At 38.0% G+C, this 18,097-nt stretch overlaps 1 protein-coding gene across 1 annotated transcript in view; it reads right to left on the bottom strand.

The window, feature by feature from the left end:
* Positions 1–9,910: 9,910 nt before the first annotated feature.
* arhgef28a (Rho guanine nucleotide exchange factor (GEF) 28a) overlaps positions 9,911–18,097 on the bottom strand; it is a 63,195-nt gene continuing 55,008 nt past the window's right edge. The window contains exons 35-36 of the mRNA XM_059358054.1: positions 17,450–17,729; positions 9,911–11,582 (exon numbers count right to left, since the gene is read on the bottom strand). Coding sequence (XP_059214037.1) covers positions 11,407–11,582; positions 17,450–17,729 — 456 coding nt within the window. The 3' untranslated portion in view covers positions 9,911–11,406. The remainder of the gene's footprint in view (positions 11,583–17,449; positions 17,730–18,097) is intronic.

Here is an 18,097-nt window from a genome sequence, read left to right on the forward strand (position 1 = left end):
TATGGAATTTGATGAAAATGTTCTGTTGTTTAGTGCAATATTTCTATCAAATTTGACAACACTAATTGTATTTACTTCATTGTTATCTGTGTGCTATATGATGGTAAAATATGTAGCTTTTGAAAAAATATAGCTCACTAACTAATAACTAAAAGTAGATTTTGTTTCTGATGAAAACCAATAAAATTCAGTTTTAAAACAATTTCATCATAACTCAAAGCCAATTTTTATTAAATAATTCAACACACAACACAAAACTAAATCAGCTGAGAATTCAAATTCAAATCTTCAAAAGGCAACATAGGATGATGTCTGCTGCAGGATCCAGCGAACCCGAATAAAGTTACATTAACTCATTCTATAGCTTAAAACCCGACCTATCCATTATCCATTACCCCATACTTACACTGCCCCTTACTCACACGCACCTCACATGAACACCTGACAGTCCTCTATAATTTAGGACAAAGCAGGAAAATGAGGGTCCCATTGAGAAGCAGGTGGGTGGGTTGAACTAATGAGTGAGCCTATTGTTGAGGATTACCTCGCCGTCACGGTGCAGGATCACAATGAACTGCTCATCCCCGCGCTCTCACGAACAGCACCAGTTGTGCATGTCACACACTGCTCATTTGCTGACAGGTACAGGCCTCTGGCGTGCATCAGTCCGCCCTCAGGATCACTCACCTCCCCCCAGTGCAAAAACCACTAAGACAGCAATTAAAGGAGGCATTTAAAAATGGCTGTTTTCTGTCAGGACACTATTAGAAAAATATTCTCTATCTTTCTTCCTTTGTGTTTTTTTTTTGTCAACCCCAGACAGATGATGCTCTGACCAAACCACACACACACACACATGATTAAAGACATTTTTCTTCTTCATAGATACAACACACACACACACATGCTCTGGTAATGTTGTTGTGCCAACATCATCGCAGGAACAACTGATGACACTGATGACAGAGTGAATGGAGTGGTGCTGAAAGGACGGCAGGCGGTGAACACACTTCTTGAAAAATGATATAGCATTCATGACAGCAAGACCTCCAACAGGTGGTGAAACAGATGCTGCATGCATTTATGTAGCACCTTCACACAAGGGCGATAATTCAATATGGTGATCTATTGTCTTTCAATAAAATCGTATCGTGATGAAATCATATACTGAGAGATTATGATACACGACTATGATGTCTTAATGGATAATAACAGGCACATAAGAACTCAAAAAAGACTTCTTCAACCTTTAAGTTCCATTCACCAATTTTACATTTTTCTCTATTACTTCACTTGAAACTGTTCATTTTGCACTAAAGTAGATGCAACATGTTTGTTTTGTTGTTTTCAACTTACAGTTGTGTTGTTGTTGTTACCTAAGGTACAATAAAGCTTCTGCACTGTTTTTCTTATAAAATTATTTGGTTTTACAAGAAAAATACCCATATTTTGAAACCAGCATTTAATCTGGATGAATTTTATAGCCTTATTGCATTATTATTATTATTATTATTATTATTGTTATTATTATTATTATTAATATTATTATTATTATTGCATTATTTATTTCATATGATAATTTTATTCTATTGAGTTTTATTTATTAAATGTTTTACAAAGTATTGTTTTTTGCAAATACAATTTATATATATTTTTTTTTTATTAAATGTTTTTTTGTATTTCACTTTAATTAAATGTTTACCTAAATAAAGCACTATGGGCTGCACATTTGTATGAAAGGTGCTATGTAAATGAAGTTGAATTGTTCAAAAATGTTACTAAAAACAACTTTTTTACAATAATGACATTGCATGTGACTTACTTCCACCTCTGCTTCTAAGTTATATATGTGAGATAACTCAAATTTCTCAGAAAATAAAATGGAAATATTTATTTTGAAGATTGTGGCTTTGTAATTACATTACACTTAATATTACCACTTTCTTCAGTGTGATTAACAAACAACACTCTCCAAGCTTCTTCAGCTTTCATTACCACATTATTTATTTTCTGTATAATTTCACTTAAATAGATAATTTTGCACTAAAGGTTGTTGTTAGAGAGAAATTACTCAGTACCTTTTACTTGTGAAGTATTTGATTTTCACTTTTTTTTTTAAAGAGCTTTCAATTTCAGTTTTGATAAAAGAACTAGCTGGTCCTCGGATTATGTTGCTCATAGCATTAAGGGCATTAAAAGGGCATTAAAAATGCATTCAACCAAACAGCAAAGTCTCTTTCAAGAAATCAGGACCCGGAACAAGATCTACAGAACTTGTTGTGAGCAGTGTCATGTAGGATCTATTTTCTTTCTACAGGTCTGTTGACAGCCCACTCCAAAACCATCTAGATTGATATATAGCAGTACAAGTAATAGAAAAAATCTTTTTATTTTATTTTGGTCTGAACCGTCCCTTTAAGGCAAATAGGTGTTAAATAAGTGTTGACGGAGAAAAGGATAGAAGAGGCAGAAATGTAACACCAACATGGATGAATATGGATCATTTTTGTATCGATTTGTGCTCACCCTCTGGCAGTGAGAGGTATTTGAAGGGTATTAGAAGTCCATGGATTATCAATTCCAACCCTTTTTTTTGGCATATTCTGAGAAGCCGTATCAATATGAAATATTTATCCACCTAGAGGAGAAATGTTTTGCCTGTGATTCCGATTTACAATGAGGGGGAATATACAGTATGTGCTTCTGTTTCATCTCTTTCCTTAATCATCTTCTTCCTACTTTATCTGTAGCAACGCCTCCAAACTCTGGGAAAGCAGATTCAGATGTACCTTAGATGTGGCAGATATTTGCCTTGTCAGTATTTCTGTTTCTGGGATAACACTGTATGTATTACTGGTCTGTTTCTGCAGTGTCTTATCATCTTCTTTCATCTTCATCGGATGACGTCTCCAACCTCAAAGTAGAGTCAGATGTACTTTAGATGTAGCAAATAAGTGCCTTGTCAGTTTATTTGTCTAATTATTACCATAACCCTTTAGGTCAGATGATGAATATATATGTGCATGAAGTTGGATTTCTGTGTTGGGCCTGGGTAATTGTGGAAAAAAAAAAGATTGCATTGTTGAATGAACTTTAATGTCCTCTGAGACTTATCAAGGCTACTAGAAATTTGCAAAGCAATCCCATAATAACAATGTTGGCAAGCCTATTAATGCTGCACTCACGTCACACGGAAGGAACAAATTTGCCATTTTCCAGCTTATAAAACCAACATCCAAGTTGTAACTGAATGGCTGATGTGCTTTTCCCAAGGCTCTGATATAACCAACTTGGCTTCACATAATATTGAAAGGAAACAAAAACGGATGGCTTGCATCAACCGAAGCTAACCACTGCAAGGTAAATTAATTCTAATTTAAAGGGGTAGTTTGGATGTATTGAACTGGGGTTTTATGAGGGACTTGACCAAAGTTAGTGTAATACCAACAGTGGATAGAAGTCGGCAAACACAGGCAGGAGTACCAGCACAGAAGCTAAGTTAAGTACTGCTAGGGACGAAGAAAGTAGCAAAATGTTTTTTAGCCACCTAACAATATGTATATATGAGTTTAAATTTATGTTATATTTAGATTTTTTTCACTGATTTACCTTGACATTCTATGGTCTCTTCTAAGCCACCAGACTCCATTGACTAAAACAGTAATTTAATCTGGCAGAACATGGGAGTGCTTGTTTGTTTTCAAGGATTAGCTCTGATTCTCCAAAGTCACCCAATAACAGCCAACTCCCATGTTCTGCAAGATAAAATTACTGGTTTTGTCAAAGGAGTTTGGTGGCTTTGACCAGAGCACAGACTGGCTTTGGTACTTAGCTTGGCTATCATGTCAGTACTCCTGTCTGCTTCTCCAAAGCGTGGATGGCCGACCACCATCTACTGCAGGTAATACATTGACTATGGACAAGTACTTCATATATCCTCACTTCAATTAATCCTGCCTATCATTTTAACCTTTTTTGTGTAGGTAATTTCTGGATTTATACATCTATTTTTAATATTTTTGGACACATTTATCTGCTTCTTTATATTCAGACAACAGGGAAAGTCTGCTGGCATTTTATTGCAAGATCCAACTCATAATACAAATTTTAGGGCCCACTGGAATTGCAAAAATGGATTTAACTAAGCCATCAGCAACTAAATTACAGATCTAATTTTCCCACGCATGATAAAGGCGTCTAGAAATGTTGTAACCTTTGCCAAAGTAGCCTACAATGACGTGCCATGTCTGACCTGCATACCATTGCTTTGAGGCTCAGACTTGTGGTTAAGAAACTCTCCAAGGTGTGACTGTGAGTGCTATAATTAGCATATATTTGGGGATAAACAGCATTGCACTCGGCTTTGACACAGCTGCAGAAGATGACTGTGACTTTAAAGGAACACGATGAGAGAGGCCAATTAAATCCAGGGTCAAAAGTAAAGATCAGAGGATGTGTCACCTAAAATGTCACTTCAAAAGTAATGCTACATTCTTTGCAAAGAGTGCAAAGGCTGCCCAGGCACGTTATAAGAAGTGTTAAATTTGCCCTGATATATGTAGTTTCACTAAATTTATGAATATACAAAAAGAAAGAAAACCTAACAAAAGTCAAACAAATTTACAGTAAGTTGTTCCAGTCATCATAGATTTTCTCCTCTAGCTGTGGTTGTGAACGGTCTGTATATATATATTGAGTCTGGCCTGTCACTATATTTCACCCCAAGAGAAATCTAATAACCTGTATATATGCTGTATATTGTTCAGGTTTCTCATAAAAGCATTCCTCACTGGGATAGGCTTTAATGGCTGTTATTTATATTTGGGCCGGGCAGGTTTATTCTGTGCGCCTACAGAAATCATTACACTTTCCCTTGGGAAAGGCTTTAGCAACGCGTTTCACCCTGGCAGATGACTCAGCGATAATATGTTTCCCCTTTATCGGTTTTTCCTTTGGGCGTTATTGGTTACCTTCCACAGGGGTCATTAAAAAACAACTAGGGGAGACAGACAGAGGCCATATACAGTACTGAGGTTTCTTTACTGTATAATGAGAAACTTCTGATTCCACAGAGAGTGAAGCAGAGGAAGAGAAACACTAAAGAGCTTTCAAGTATTTAACAGTTGTAGTGTATGGCTTATTGAAAGGAAAATTCACTTAAGGATATTTACACTTTTGACTCCACTGTTGACACACTGGAAATAGATCTTAATCAGTAACTTTGTAAAGTTATCAGGAAATGAAAAGCCTTTGTAATGTTATCAGGGAATGATATCAGAGACTGTCAGCTGAATTGGAAATACCCAGATGGCTGATTGGCATTGACATCATAGCACATGTGCCTCCAAGTACAATAACACCTGTCACACACATAAAACATAGTGTATACACATAGACACACAACATGACATACCTACAAAAAGCTTGTGTGACAGTAAAATCCGCTCTTCCCGTCTCTTTCAACACCTTTCTATCATCTGTCGTTGTCACACACAAACACAAACATTTCCTCTTCAAACGGCTGTTTGCTGCCTTTGACAGGTTTCCTTCAACCAGAGCTCAAAAAGATGCAGACACACATACCCAAGCTGTAACTTCCAGGCTTGAAAAGTGAAGCCAATGCAGAAGTGCCTTTAACTTGCATTCTTTCTAGTGGCCAGCAGGGGGCGACTCCACTGGCTGCAAAATATAAAAAGGCAGTTTGTATGAAGGTCAATTGCTTTGTCTTTGCACCAGGCTGTAACCGTGTTTATTTCTGCTGGGGCATTATTATAAATCAATCCTCATTGACTTTTGGAGCTAGCCATGAGTGGTCAGTTGCAGAATTGCAGGTTTTGGCGCTTAACATTGCCTTTACTTTTCAGCCCCGGAGGTTGCTGCTTGGTTTTCTTCTTAGAACTTTGACCCTTTCACAGTTCATCAAAGTTCACTGTAACATTAAGACACTCTAAGGAGTCCACTGTTCATTTTGAATACCAGATCAGCTAGTTAGTTAGTTGGACTAGCATCAGTTCTCCGGCACCTGATCTATCTTGTGCATGCATTGGTTGCAAAAAAAAAAAAAACTATACACAACCTTTTTGAACCTTAAATTAATTATTCTTCGCTCTTTTTTGGAGTGTTTGCACATTACTTGTAGCTAATGCTTTAGCCTTCTCAGCTCTCTAAGTACTTTCCATGCACCCTTAATTGCAACACACCGTGTTTAAGTTACTGCTGACTCAAAAAAATGTTTTAAATTAGTTAAGCTACACCATGATGTTTCCAAGAACTCCCTGCTGCAGAAGCAAACCCTAGGGTATACTGGTTGGGATTCACTGACATAAAACACAAGAACATTTTGATTATACTCATCTATATGGCCCATAAAATCATGATAAAATCTGCTGCTAACTGAAGCATATAAAGTGTGTAAAAATGGATAAGGTAAGGGCTTAGAAAGAGGTGATTGAAGAGAGAGCAATCATAATTTTAACAGTAAGAATGATGAGCATAATGGATCTTTGAGGGGCTACCAGAAGTACAAAGAGGACCTCATCTCATGGCTCTTCAGTGCGAAGGGTCAGAGAAAGAAAGGCAAAGCAATGCCAAGTGCTTATATAAGGATTGAAAATTGATTAAAACATTTAGAAGACAATGAATGTATCAATATAATAAATGAATTGTTAATTACATGAGATAATATAAAATAAAAATTGAATATTAGCCAAAGGCATTAAAGTTATAGTGTGGTTAGAGTGCAAAAGTAGCCTCAAATTTAATAAAGTGGTAAACAGAAAAACATTGATTTAAAAGAGGTTAGGCTTGGAGCAGACCTCAGATCTCCCTCAGAGGTTTGTTCCAGATTTTTTGGTGCAGAGACACTAACGACTGGTTTATATATTTTCTTTTAACTCTTGGAAGCAAAGCAGTCCCAGATGACCTGAGAGGCCTGGAGGGTTGGTGAAAACCGAAGCAGATCAGAGAGGTATTTTAGGCCTTGAGCATTTTAAAATCAATACTTTAAGATACAAAGAAGAGGAAGAAGTCACAAGTAAACAACCAAGACAGTATGAATACCATTTGAGGAAATGCAATGTGTTTGTTTGCATATTTCACATAGTTTAAATGTGCGTGCGAACACCCGGATACTTCATAAGAACTATTTCAGCAGCAATCTAAATGAGCTGGAGATGTCAGATTGCTGTTAAAGACTGGAAAAAAAGGCCACAGATTTAGTGTCTTCATTAACAGTAGACGCCCTAAATCATGTCATCAGGTCATGATTTTCGTCAATTTTCCATTTTAACCTTTTTATTTTCACCACTGAAAGGTTATGCAATTGTTTGGCTTGATAGTATGATTCAAAAAGGATAATAAGTTAATGGTTTTATACCCTGGATTGCCAAACTACACTTTATCAAGAGCTTGTTATCCTGAGAACATTTTAAAAGTAAATCGTCTTCACATTAAATTCATGATGTCTTATCCCCAAAAAATATACAGAGTATACAGTCAAAAAATGCTAATAATAGACATTCAAGGTCATCGAAAAAGGTGGGATAACATTTTGGTCTGTAGATGGTTCGGGATGGTTAATTTAATTCAGGAGAAAGATATGCAACAGATGCAAGCGATCCAAATGACATCTGCTCGTTTGAGTTCATTAGAATAGCTCATCCACCTCTGCTCTCATTCACTCTAACCTCTTCATTAGAGGATGGGAGGGGCTGATTAAATGAGAATAAGCTCTAATCAAGTTTGAGTTAAAATATTAAAATCAATACATGGTTAATTAAAGCATGAATTATGCTGGATTTCCCTGCAAATTACATTTAATAAAGCAAAATTTAATAAGCCAGAATAAAGACTGATGACTGCGGCTGACAAGGAATGGAGTGGGCGTTTGTATGCAGCACCTTGGTGAAATAATAAGGCGCATCTGGGGGTAGAGCAGGGACCCTGTTGATCTCTGGTATCTGCTCTTCTGTCTAAAAGGGAAAGAGCAACAGAGACACAGGTGGAGCATATGAAATACATTATTGCTGTCAGGGAAAGCCAGGAAGCTCCAGTTGAGGTGTCTCTGTTTTTATTTTTAGCCTTTACTTGAGAGACAGGCTGTGATTGGTGGGAATCATTATATCTGTAAAAGAAAGATATTTTAAAGACCCCCTCCATGAAAAATACGTTTTTAACCTTGTTAACCTATCCATACGGTGTTTTCTATATGCTGAAAGACATCATGAACAAACTAAGCTGCTAAGCATTTCCACCTTAGAACTGCAGTAAACCATTGACAGCTACGGCTCCATATGTCACATATCTACGAAACAAATCCCGCTTTCCATATCATTAACATAATGCTACGATGCAAGGGGGGGTATAAGAGGAGATGTCAGGTGTAGCTACATATTGGTATCTTATAAGCTTAATTTCAGTTTTCATAATGATGGCAGAAATGTGTATTACTGAATATACACATATTCTCATTCTCAGTCACTGTTCGTACTTTAACATAGGGAAAGTAATGCACTTAATGTCTATATAACCCTATGTTTAATGGGTTGACACTATGTTAATGTATGTTTTTTGTTTAGCGGCGATGACAGTAAAGGAAGATGTCAGGCAACACACTATAAAGAGTGAGAAAGTCCACTAAAGGAGGAAGTCAAAGGAGATGGATATAACACAGGATCCAGGAGGCCAGCGTTTGTATCCCTTATGAAATCAAATGTCAACATTGTTATTTTAAATTATGTATTTTAGTTTCCTTGGAAATTTGCTTTCTTAGTTATTTTAATTACATATGGAAGTAGTTATTTTAACTTATGGAAGTAGTTATTTTAATTCAAACCCTGATGTTTTACCTAAACTTAACCAAGCAGTTTTGTTAGCAGATATAATCATAAGTTTCATAACCACTAACACTGTATCAGTCACTGCAGGTTACAAGCTAATAAACAACATAAACAGATAACAGATGCTACCCACAATTACCAGTCTGATATGTCTGCTACACTGTAATAAATTATTCTGTAGTCATTTCATTTTACTTAATATATTTGATCAAATGTATTAAATATAAATGCATCCTTGATTTTGAGGCAGTTCTTTAAGTAACTTTAATATAAAAATGTTTGAGATAGAATCTACTTATTTTGACCACATTAAATATAATCTTCATGTGTATGTAATTCTAAATCAAGAGAATTTTGAATGAATCCAACACAATAGAATTAGTCTGCTTTTAATTGACAGGCACTTCCTGTTAAGTTGTTATTAACTCAACTTGTAACGTAGTTAGATTTAATTAATAATATTGCGTGCAATCTGTTGCCTCAATTTTATTGAGTAGCTATTGTTCATCTTTTTTTACAGTGCAGTTGCCTATTTTGGTGCACAACAGCCTGACTGAGGCTCACACGTACAGCTAAATCTCTCTAAAGTTTCCTTTAATTAAAAGCATCTTGATGTGCACTGCTCACCAGTCAACCTAGCGCAAGCAGTAGTGGTTGGCTGTTTGGGTGTTGTTGTTTTTTACTTTGTGGGAACACCATGATAATCAAAATACGAATAATTGCAAACATACTTTAAAGAATGTAAAGACACAAGGCTGTTGCTGCTACACAACACCATCACATTCCTTCTATACTGTTGTGGCTTTTGTGATTGCAATTCAGAGGTGCAGTGGAACAGGAAATCAATGACATTCATGCACCTGGTCCCTGGTCTACCACCTGCTACTGCTGGCAAGAGCACACACATCTGTTTAGAAGCCCTTCACATTCAGACCAGGGCCATAAAACTGAAGTGATACTTGTACCCGAGCTGAACATTGTGTTTGTGTTTCTACCAGTTTGCTTTTTTATGGTATGGTACCTTCACTGAGCACCATTTAAAAGCCTAAAGAAAAACACAGCACTGGTTCAAGTTCAATAAAAGTCATTTTATCAAGACATCAATGTCTGAACACACAACACGAACGAACAAAATGAAAAACACCTGTTCACACAGGTACACTTCTATTTACAACCCTTCCTTAAGCGTTCAACTCCTTTGTACTGTAATAAATAAATAAAAGCACAAACAAATGATATATACATGGTACTAAGATTACATCAAAATACTGCCACTGCCTTATTGTCCCATTCAGAAACAGAAATAATTAAACCATTTAATCTTTTATAGTGTTTTTTAAAAAACATCAAGGGACACCTAAAGCATTGGCACAGGGAGGTCTTTGCACATAAAAATGCCCATGAGGGATAATATGCAAAGATACGACACAAATATTCAAGTGAAAAGTTTAGCATTGACAGCATGAATTAGGTCACATATTGTTCTAAACGGGCCGCACCTTTGCAGCCCGTGTCCTTAGAAGGCTGCTGCCCCAGAATTTGCATGGCATGTGAGGAATGAGAATGGGTTGCAGCGGGTTAGAAATGTTGAGATTCAACGTATCTGTGGTTTGCAGAAATGTACAATAACAACATTGTATTCTGGCAGCTGGGTTGCTGATTGCCAGAAGTAAACAAAAACAAAAAGTCAGACATTTGGTTTGAGCCCACATGTTCTTCTTCTCTCCTTCTTTCCTGCACCGCAACCTTCCTCTCACTTTTCACTGGAACACTTATTCTCAAAACATGCTTTCTCAGGCTTTTGCGGCTGAATGTCTACACTCTGATAAAACTGACATATTAGCACAGCTGCGGCATCTCTCTTAAAACCCACATCTGTGCTTATTTCTCTTTACAAGAAAAATGTGCTTAAGATAAAAAGAAATAAATGATGGCGACAGGCAGCCGCTCGGATAAGCGTGGGACTGACAGTGTCGCACCTCATCTTTCAATCTTAATGTTATGTGCTGCACGTTATGCTTGGCTTGTACATAAACATAGCATGTCTGATAAATGAAAGAGGGGCAGTTTACTCCACGGCAAGACAATCACCCACTAGAGAGATACAGCTTGATGTTTTTCTTATATTGGATATACGCTTTTACTTGGTAAATGTTATAAATATATTGCTTGAGGGATGAGATATGTGGGACCTAGAAAAGAAGGCGGCGAGGGAGGGACAATAAGAAGCAGATAGGGGGGAAAGGGGAGCTGCAGGGAACGAGTCAAAAAAGACCACACACACACAAAAACAGAAAATAAAGAGCTATTGAACACCCAGTGGTGCCTCGAGCTAAGGTGCATGACACATGTAAGTCTGAAACGACCTTCTTTATCTCTGCTTCTCTCTTTGTGTTTCCAGTAACTTTACACTTATAAGAATCAAGTTAAAAAAAACATGACATAAGAATATTTAAAAGAGAAATGCTTTCTGAGGCGACCCTGGATGCAATCCTGATGCTTCATGAATGTCTTTATGTTTTTTTCCATGTGCTTAGTTGGCCTTTCAGAGTCTGAAATGTATCAACATTCAGAGGTACACAATGGTTTCTTCACTGCCCTCCTCCCCGCCGCTGTCAGTCTCTAAAGAAACGAGTGCACTGAGGTCCAGCTGAGGGTCACTGGGATGCGGGAGAACTGGATATGGGTCAGCTCCACTTGCTGTTGACGGCCAGGTCTCCCCAATGTAGCTGTGACTGTTAAGATCTGAGAGAGCACAAGAAAAACACAGTTAACCCTATTTTCCACTGGACAAAAACCCACTGAAACCCACTAACATCTGGCTTTTTTCTTAAGTGGAAAAGGTTAAAATCATCAGTCAATCCTGTGACAAATGACTAAATTAGTTTAGTTCACAGAATATCAGCCAAAATACAAAGCCTTTCTTTAAGAGTCATACAATGACTTTTGATGATTTCATCTGTGTAAGGGGAACACAGATCTTCTCAAATAAGGAATATGTTGTGGGAGGCATAAGAAAGGATCGTTGTGATAATGAACGTGATACAAAACATTAAGTCATATGCATCTATTATCTAGCTTTTATATCTTTTGCCCTGTACTTTCAATAGACAAAAGATGTGACTGTTTTAAATTGGAGGTAAAGCAGCATTTTGTCTTCTTTTTAGCGTAGCTGAGCAGAGATATTTTCTTTATTTGTATTATTCATGTATCTATTATATTTTTTTGTTTTTTAAAATCTGTTTCTTTTTTGTTGTTATTTATGACAAAATATTTTTATTTATTATTATTATTAATTAATTTTAACCCTAAAAGGATATATACACTATATTGCATGGATTATATCGTACCTCAGGAAAAAAAGGGATTTTTCAAATTGAATAAATATAAATATTTGTTTTAGAAGAAAAAAGACACATTTTCACTCGTAATTTTTCCTCTATCTCATTTTGTTGAAAAATTTGTGAGAAGATCATATTAAGCCAGTACCATGAATTGTATCAAAATCGTGAGTTACATCATAAAATCCCTAATAATAATGATAATAATAATAAACTCCATTTATTTTGCACCTTTCATCACATAAAATGCAACTCAAACCGTGTTATTAAAGCAATAAAACAATAATATTAATACTAATAAAAATAATAAGGGCATCAAAAACAGCAGACACGAAGCAATAAAATAAAATAAATACAACTAAGAAAAACAAGTTCATAAAGGAAAAGGGGTAATATTATTCTCCATGTAGAAGAAATGCAGTTAGTGATACTGATAATAAATCGACCAAATCAATCATTTACTAATCAGTGATACAGAATCAACAGAATGAGACATGTACCACTTGTTTAATGAGCTCAGTCTAATTGTTTAGCCCACTCATCTAATCACTAACTGCATACAGATCAACCACAGCTGCTGCGTGCTCACTCCTGCACCGGGGCACGAGATTGAAAATGAAAACAAAAAGATTTCCAAGCTATCCATCATTCCCCCATCTACTTAGAGGTGTCACTTTTGTCATTATCTTTGTCAACATAATCCATCGTCATGGTCGTGATTCGATGACAGCCGCCTCCTCGCACTTGACGGTTAACAAGACAAGATGAGGAGACGGAGGGCCCGGAAACGAGGAGGGATGAGAGAATATCTTAGGGAGAGGAAGATAACAAGGATTCAAACCGTTGAATTGGCATAAAAACGGCCTGCTGAAGTGTTTTCCAGCCAAATATTATATCCGCCGCTTCAGGGGTGTTCCCTGCAAGGATCAATAGCATTATCATTCAATTAGATGAGATCTGAGTGTTTTCATGGGTGGCATCTAGTTGAAAAAAGTGTGTGCTCCTACATTTGTGTGCATGGTGGGTGCTGTCTAGCATTAAGGCAGGTGTGCTGTCATGGAAACAGATGGCATGAACTATAAATTGCCTCATTGTGTCCCTGTTGGAAAGTGTCTCTGTTTGATTAATTGTATAAGAGTCTGTTAGAGTAGCTCTGTTAGCCACCATATAGGCCCGGATTCTGATCGATGACACATCAGTGTGCAGCCAAATGATAGAAACACTCAGTCTCTGTCTTTATCCATGTGGTAATAACATTTTAGCAGTAATAATGTGTTACAACACAGACAGCAAATGTGCGCTATTAAAAGAAAGCGACAAATTTGTAAGGGCTGCAGAACATTTGGAGGAAATCTCCGACTAGTATGGTAACCCAATTGTGGCAACAGAAACCAGCTGGCTGTGGGCTGCCAGCATCATTAGATGCTATGTATTATACTGCTGTCTGCAGGAAAACTGTGACACTTCCAGGCGGAATTTGAGTAACAGCCGTATGGACAACGCTGTTCAACACTTCTGATAAACAAAAAGATAAATAAAGGATTCTTTGAGCCATCTGCAATCAATACAATGAACAAACAGCAATAAAATATGACTATGCTAGGATTCTTTATTAAATGGTATCAACTTTTGTATACATATGTTGTTTTTCTGTGCTGTTTGTTTATCTATCAGCAGAATTATGGAAAGCTACTGGCCTGATTTACATGAAACTTGGTGGAAGGATGATGCATGGACAAAGGAAGAACCTGTTAAAATTTGCAGTTGATACATATCACAGGGGAGATGCACAAATAATATTTCTCGTAAATTAACATTGCATTAAATTAGGATCTTACAGGACAACACAAATCTTCCTGAATGGGTGGATTTAATTTTGCTGCAGGTGGGACAAGCAGTCGAAACTTAAACTGCAAGGCCGGGGATTTAACTAGTGCTAACCAGAATGATGGAGTCTGTATCAGCAGAACTCTACAACATGGCTCTAATTACCAACCAAATGAAGCAATAAAATTAGTGTCACCATCTTTTCTGAATCCATCAAAGCATGTCCTATAATTCTGCAAAGACATAATCCACCAACGAGCATGTTTTTAAGTATTAATTCTTTCATGTTACTCATTAACATGAAATGGACAGAAAGGCAAAGCATTTCCGCAAGCGTGACATTTATTTTACTGCGGTGTCTTCCTAATTTTATCAAGTTTCCCCTCAAACTTCTCACAGAACTTGATCGGAATTTATTATAATTTTTGTGGGGTTTTCTTTTTTTAACCAAAAAACGCGCCTCCCATGCTGCAGTACCACTTTCCACCTGAATGGTTACTGATGCACAAAGGGGGCGCTGTTTTAACAAAACACAAACATCCGAAAAGAGATGGTAAAAATATAAAAATAATTTTAATGATGAACTTTGTTGTGCAGGGTCGGGCATACAAGCGTGAGCAGGATTAAGAAAACAGTCCTTGTCAGGATTTGAGGGCAAGGCCTTTGCAGAAGTCTGTGCACTCTCTGAGAGAGTTTTCACTGCGTTCATTGTGATGATTGGTGGGACAAAGAGTAATTTCCTGCTCTGTTGGGGACAAAAACATTCTATCTCATTCTATTGTATTTTGTCAATATAGGGCAAACATAATAATTGGTATCATTAAACCATTACTGTGCAGTCTGATACTTTACTAGAGAGTCACAGATCCGGTTTGTGCATCATGCAGCATATTATAATCAGGTGTGCCATTAATACTGTAAAGAGCACCAGTTTCATCTTTCTTTTCTTCCTCGGCCAACTCACGATGCTCTCATCCTTTGTGTGAAAAGATGAGCAACAAAAACCTGACACCACTCATCAGATGAGTCGTCATTTCACGAAATTCCATCCAACTGGTTCCCCAAGATTACATTGTGCGGGAACAAATTATGGAAATCCGATGAATGAAAGAGGGTGTGTATGTGTGCGTGCATGGGAAGAAATCTTCACATGCTCAGGTGAGAATGAGACGTGAGATCATGTTTGATCCATGTGACTGACGGAACAATGGACCATTTGCATATGAAAGTAAGTCCTTTTCTTTTCACATGACAAAAAACTGATTCCTGCACAAACCAGGCACACAGTTTGCACATAAAATACCAAAAGAGTCCTTACAGAGGTATAAATCTAATGGGGAATTATGTGAAGATTGGGCAATATTATTCCGTGTCTAAGAGTATTTCGTCGCAGGCCCTCATGGGATCCACTCAGGAATGCATTGTGGGTAGATGTCAGCAAGAACGCAACCTGAAATGTAGATTGCAGCCAAGTATACACCCCAGGCTTGTTAACAAGTGACTCAGGTTTCACCGGGGCTTGTGTGTGCTCAATAACGAGAAAAGGTTAATAAGCTGATCAATGTGGAAGTGATTGTGCTCCCTGCTGCAGCTGGTAAACAATACCGCAACACATCAGATGCACTTAACACTGACCCCATTTTTTACAAGGCACAGGACACATGTAACCTGTAATTTTCCCCGCCTGCCGTGAATATCAGAATGAGCTGAATGGATTAAGGAATGGGGATGGCCGGGCGTGAGAATGTAGCTGACACCTCGCGAGTGAAACGCAGATTAATACGTGTCTGCATCTCTCATTTCCCTCCTCGCGCATCCCCCCGTTCTCCTGATGCGATGACAAGTCATGCTGTAATGAGTTTTGTAAAGATTTTTTTTAGATCGATATCCCAATCAGGCTGCCATCGCCTGTGAACTGTGATTCACATGCTGTTGTCTGCCCTGCCAGTCGATAGATAGAGGAACCAATGATTTTCTTTCCCTCTGGCAGGCCCCGGTTTGCTGCTGCTGCTGCTGCTGGTGCAGGTGGACGCAATGGGGGAGGAGGAGGGGCGGCTCCTTTGTCAGGAGACACTGATTAACTGAGAGGAAGGACAGACTAGGCCTCAGCAGGGATAGAGACTTGAGAGCAGAGTGTGTTTGTGTACAGTGCGCTCTCACGTACACGGGTGAACCAGTGCAGGCAGAGGGTTTGTTTACATTCTCACAGGAAGCAGATTTCTCATTTATGTTAAGCAGCAGAGACAGTACGATAACAGCACACTGCTGTCCAATACCAGAGGCACTTGAGCTGTGTAATGTCACGCCATTAGCACTAGGATACAGGATATTAAACATAAGCAGTGATGAAAATTAGGAATTGAGCTGCTTGATGCATTCATTACTGGGTTTTTCTATGTCAACTAGGGTCCCTTCACAGATGGTATTTGAAAGCAGAAAAAAAAATCTGTTTTTCCTCATTAATATGGAAATTAATGTAGTTTCATGCTCAAAAGCTCATTTAGTTTCTATGTTGTAATGCTTTAAAAATTATTTTGGCTACACGAGAGCTGTAACAGTTAGTCCAAGAATCGATTATCGATCAACAGGGGGAAAAAATCATGATAATTGATTAAATGTGCAGAATATTATTTTCTGCAGCAAGGGGTATGTCAATCAAAACAATAAAAAAATAGTACATTGCGGTTATTGCAGTCTCATGGTTGGAATTCATTTAGTGTTCATCGTCAGGATTTTAATTATCTGCAGAGACGTCCTCCTCTCCAAAAGAAATGACCATCACATAAAAAGACTGAATAAAGTCATATCACGTTAAAAAGAGCCGAGCTGCTGCTCACATATGCTCAGCTTTCTGTGTCTGACGTCCCTGCTCTATATGCAACTAAATACACAGCAGACTTTCACCCAGGATAACGGGGTTCGTGTCCCATGGGAAACCAACAGTAAACGACTTTTTACGTCACCCTTAACTACTTCACTTCTTGCATTCATGTACATTTATTTACTGTTTAAACTGTCTTTTATAATGCCTTACCAGGAAGTTTTTCGCCCTAAACCTAGGTCAGTGGTTTTGTAGGCTAAATTCACTGAAACTGCAGCCTTTTTACAACCGTGAACCATACGTGTATGTATAATGACGAGTGCGCTATATTTAGAAGGATCTGTACCATGACCCGCGAAACGTTCATTTTGACAAACGATCATATGTGTCGTTATGGGTGGTATTGAGAAACGGTCTATTCTGTTGTTTAGGTTGGAGATCTTGTTGCCCAGGACGCATGCTGTCTGAGCAGAGCCAAAGACATAAATGGAACCATCCCGCAGAGGAGGTATTATAGTAACTGGAGACAACAAAACATGAAAATATGACTCCCCATGAACCCCCTATTTTGCTTCAAACTATAACTATAACCTATAAAAGGTAATAAAACATTCAGTTCTTACCGCTGGCTGAGTGCTGCAGCCCCAGCCTTCCTGCAGGGCTGTACAGGTATCCTGTCCCCATCATCCATCCCTGGGAGTCTGAGTGTGGACTGTGGGGAGTCTTTGCTATGGGGGGCTGTCTGCTGTTGGATCTCGCCAGCAGGGTGTTGAGACAGTTGTGCGCGCTGGGGTCATTTCTTTTGTGGCAACGGTTGTTGACGCTGGTGCTGGCGAACGCTGCCTCATTCACAAACACGGAGCCGTTACCGTCGAGGTCTCTGGACTGACCTGATGTAGAGTCCTGAGAAATGGAGAGCAAATGTCACGAGTGTGTTCAGCAACGAAGATGAAAGGCGGAAAACAAGAAGAGAGGTTCAGAGATGAAGCTTAGATGAGATATGAATAATATGCAGATGAAATTTCAGTGTTTCTGAAAAATGTACTTTTCTGCTTTTAGAAATGTTATTTTCACAGCTTTGAGCACCACAGCTGAATCATATTGGTGTGAGGGAAAACTCTTGGATGGAGAGGATAACTCAAATCCTGGACAAATAAAACGAAAAAATCACAACTAAAGGTTGATACGTGTGAAAAATGGTGGGTCATGTGGGCGAACTAACCCTTTAATATTAGGTAAAAGCTGCTGCAGCCACAGGGACAGGAGGAGGT

The sequence above is a fragment of the Centropristis striata genome, chromosome 19, assembly GCF_030273125.1.
Source record: "Centropristis striata isolate RG_2023a ecotype Rhode Island chromosome 19, C.striata_1.0, whole genome shotgun sequence".
Classification (NCBI taxonomy): Eukaryota; Metazoa; Chordata; class Actinopteri; order Perciformes; family Serranidae; genus Centropristis; species Centropristis striata.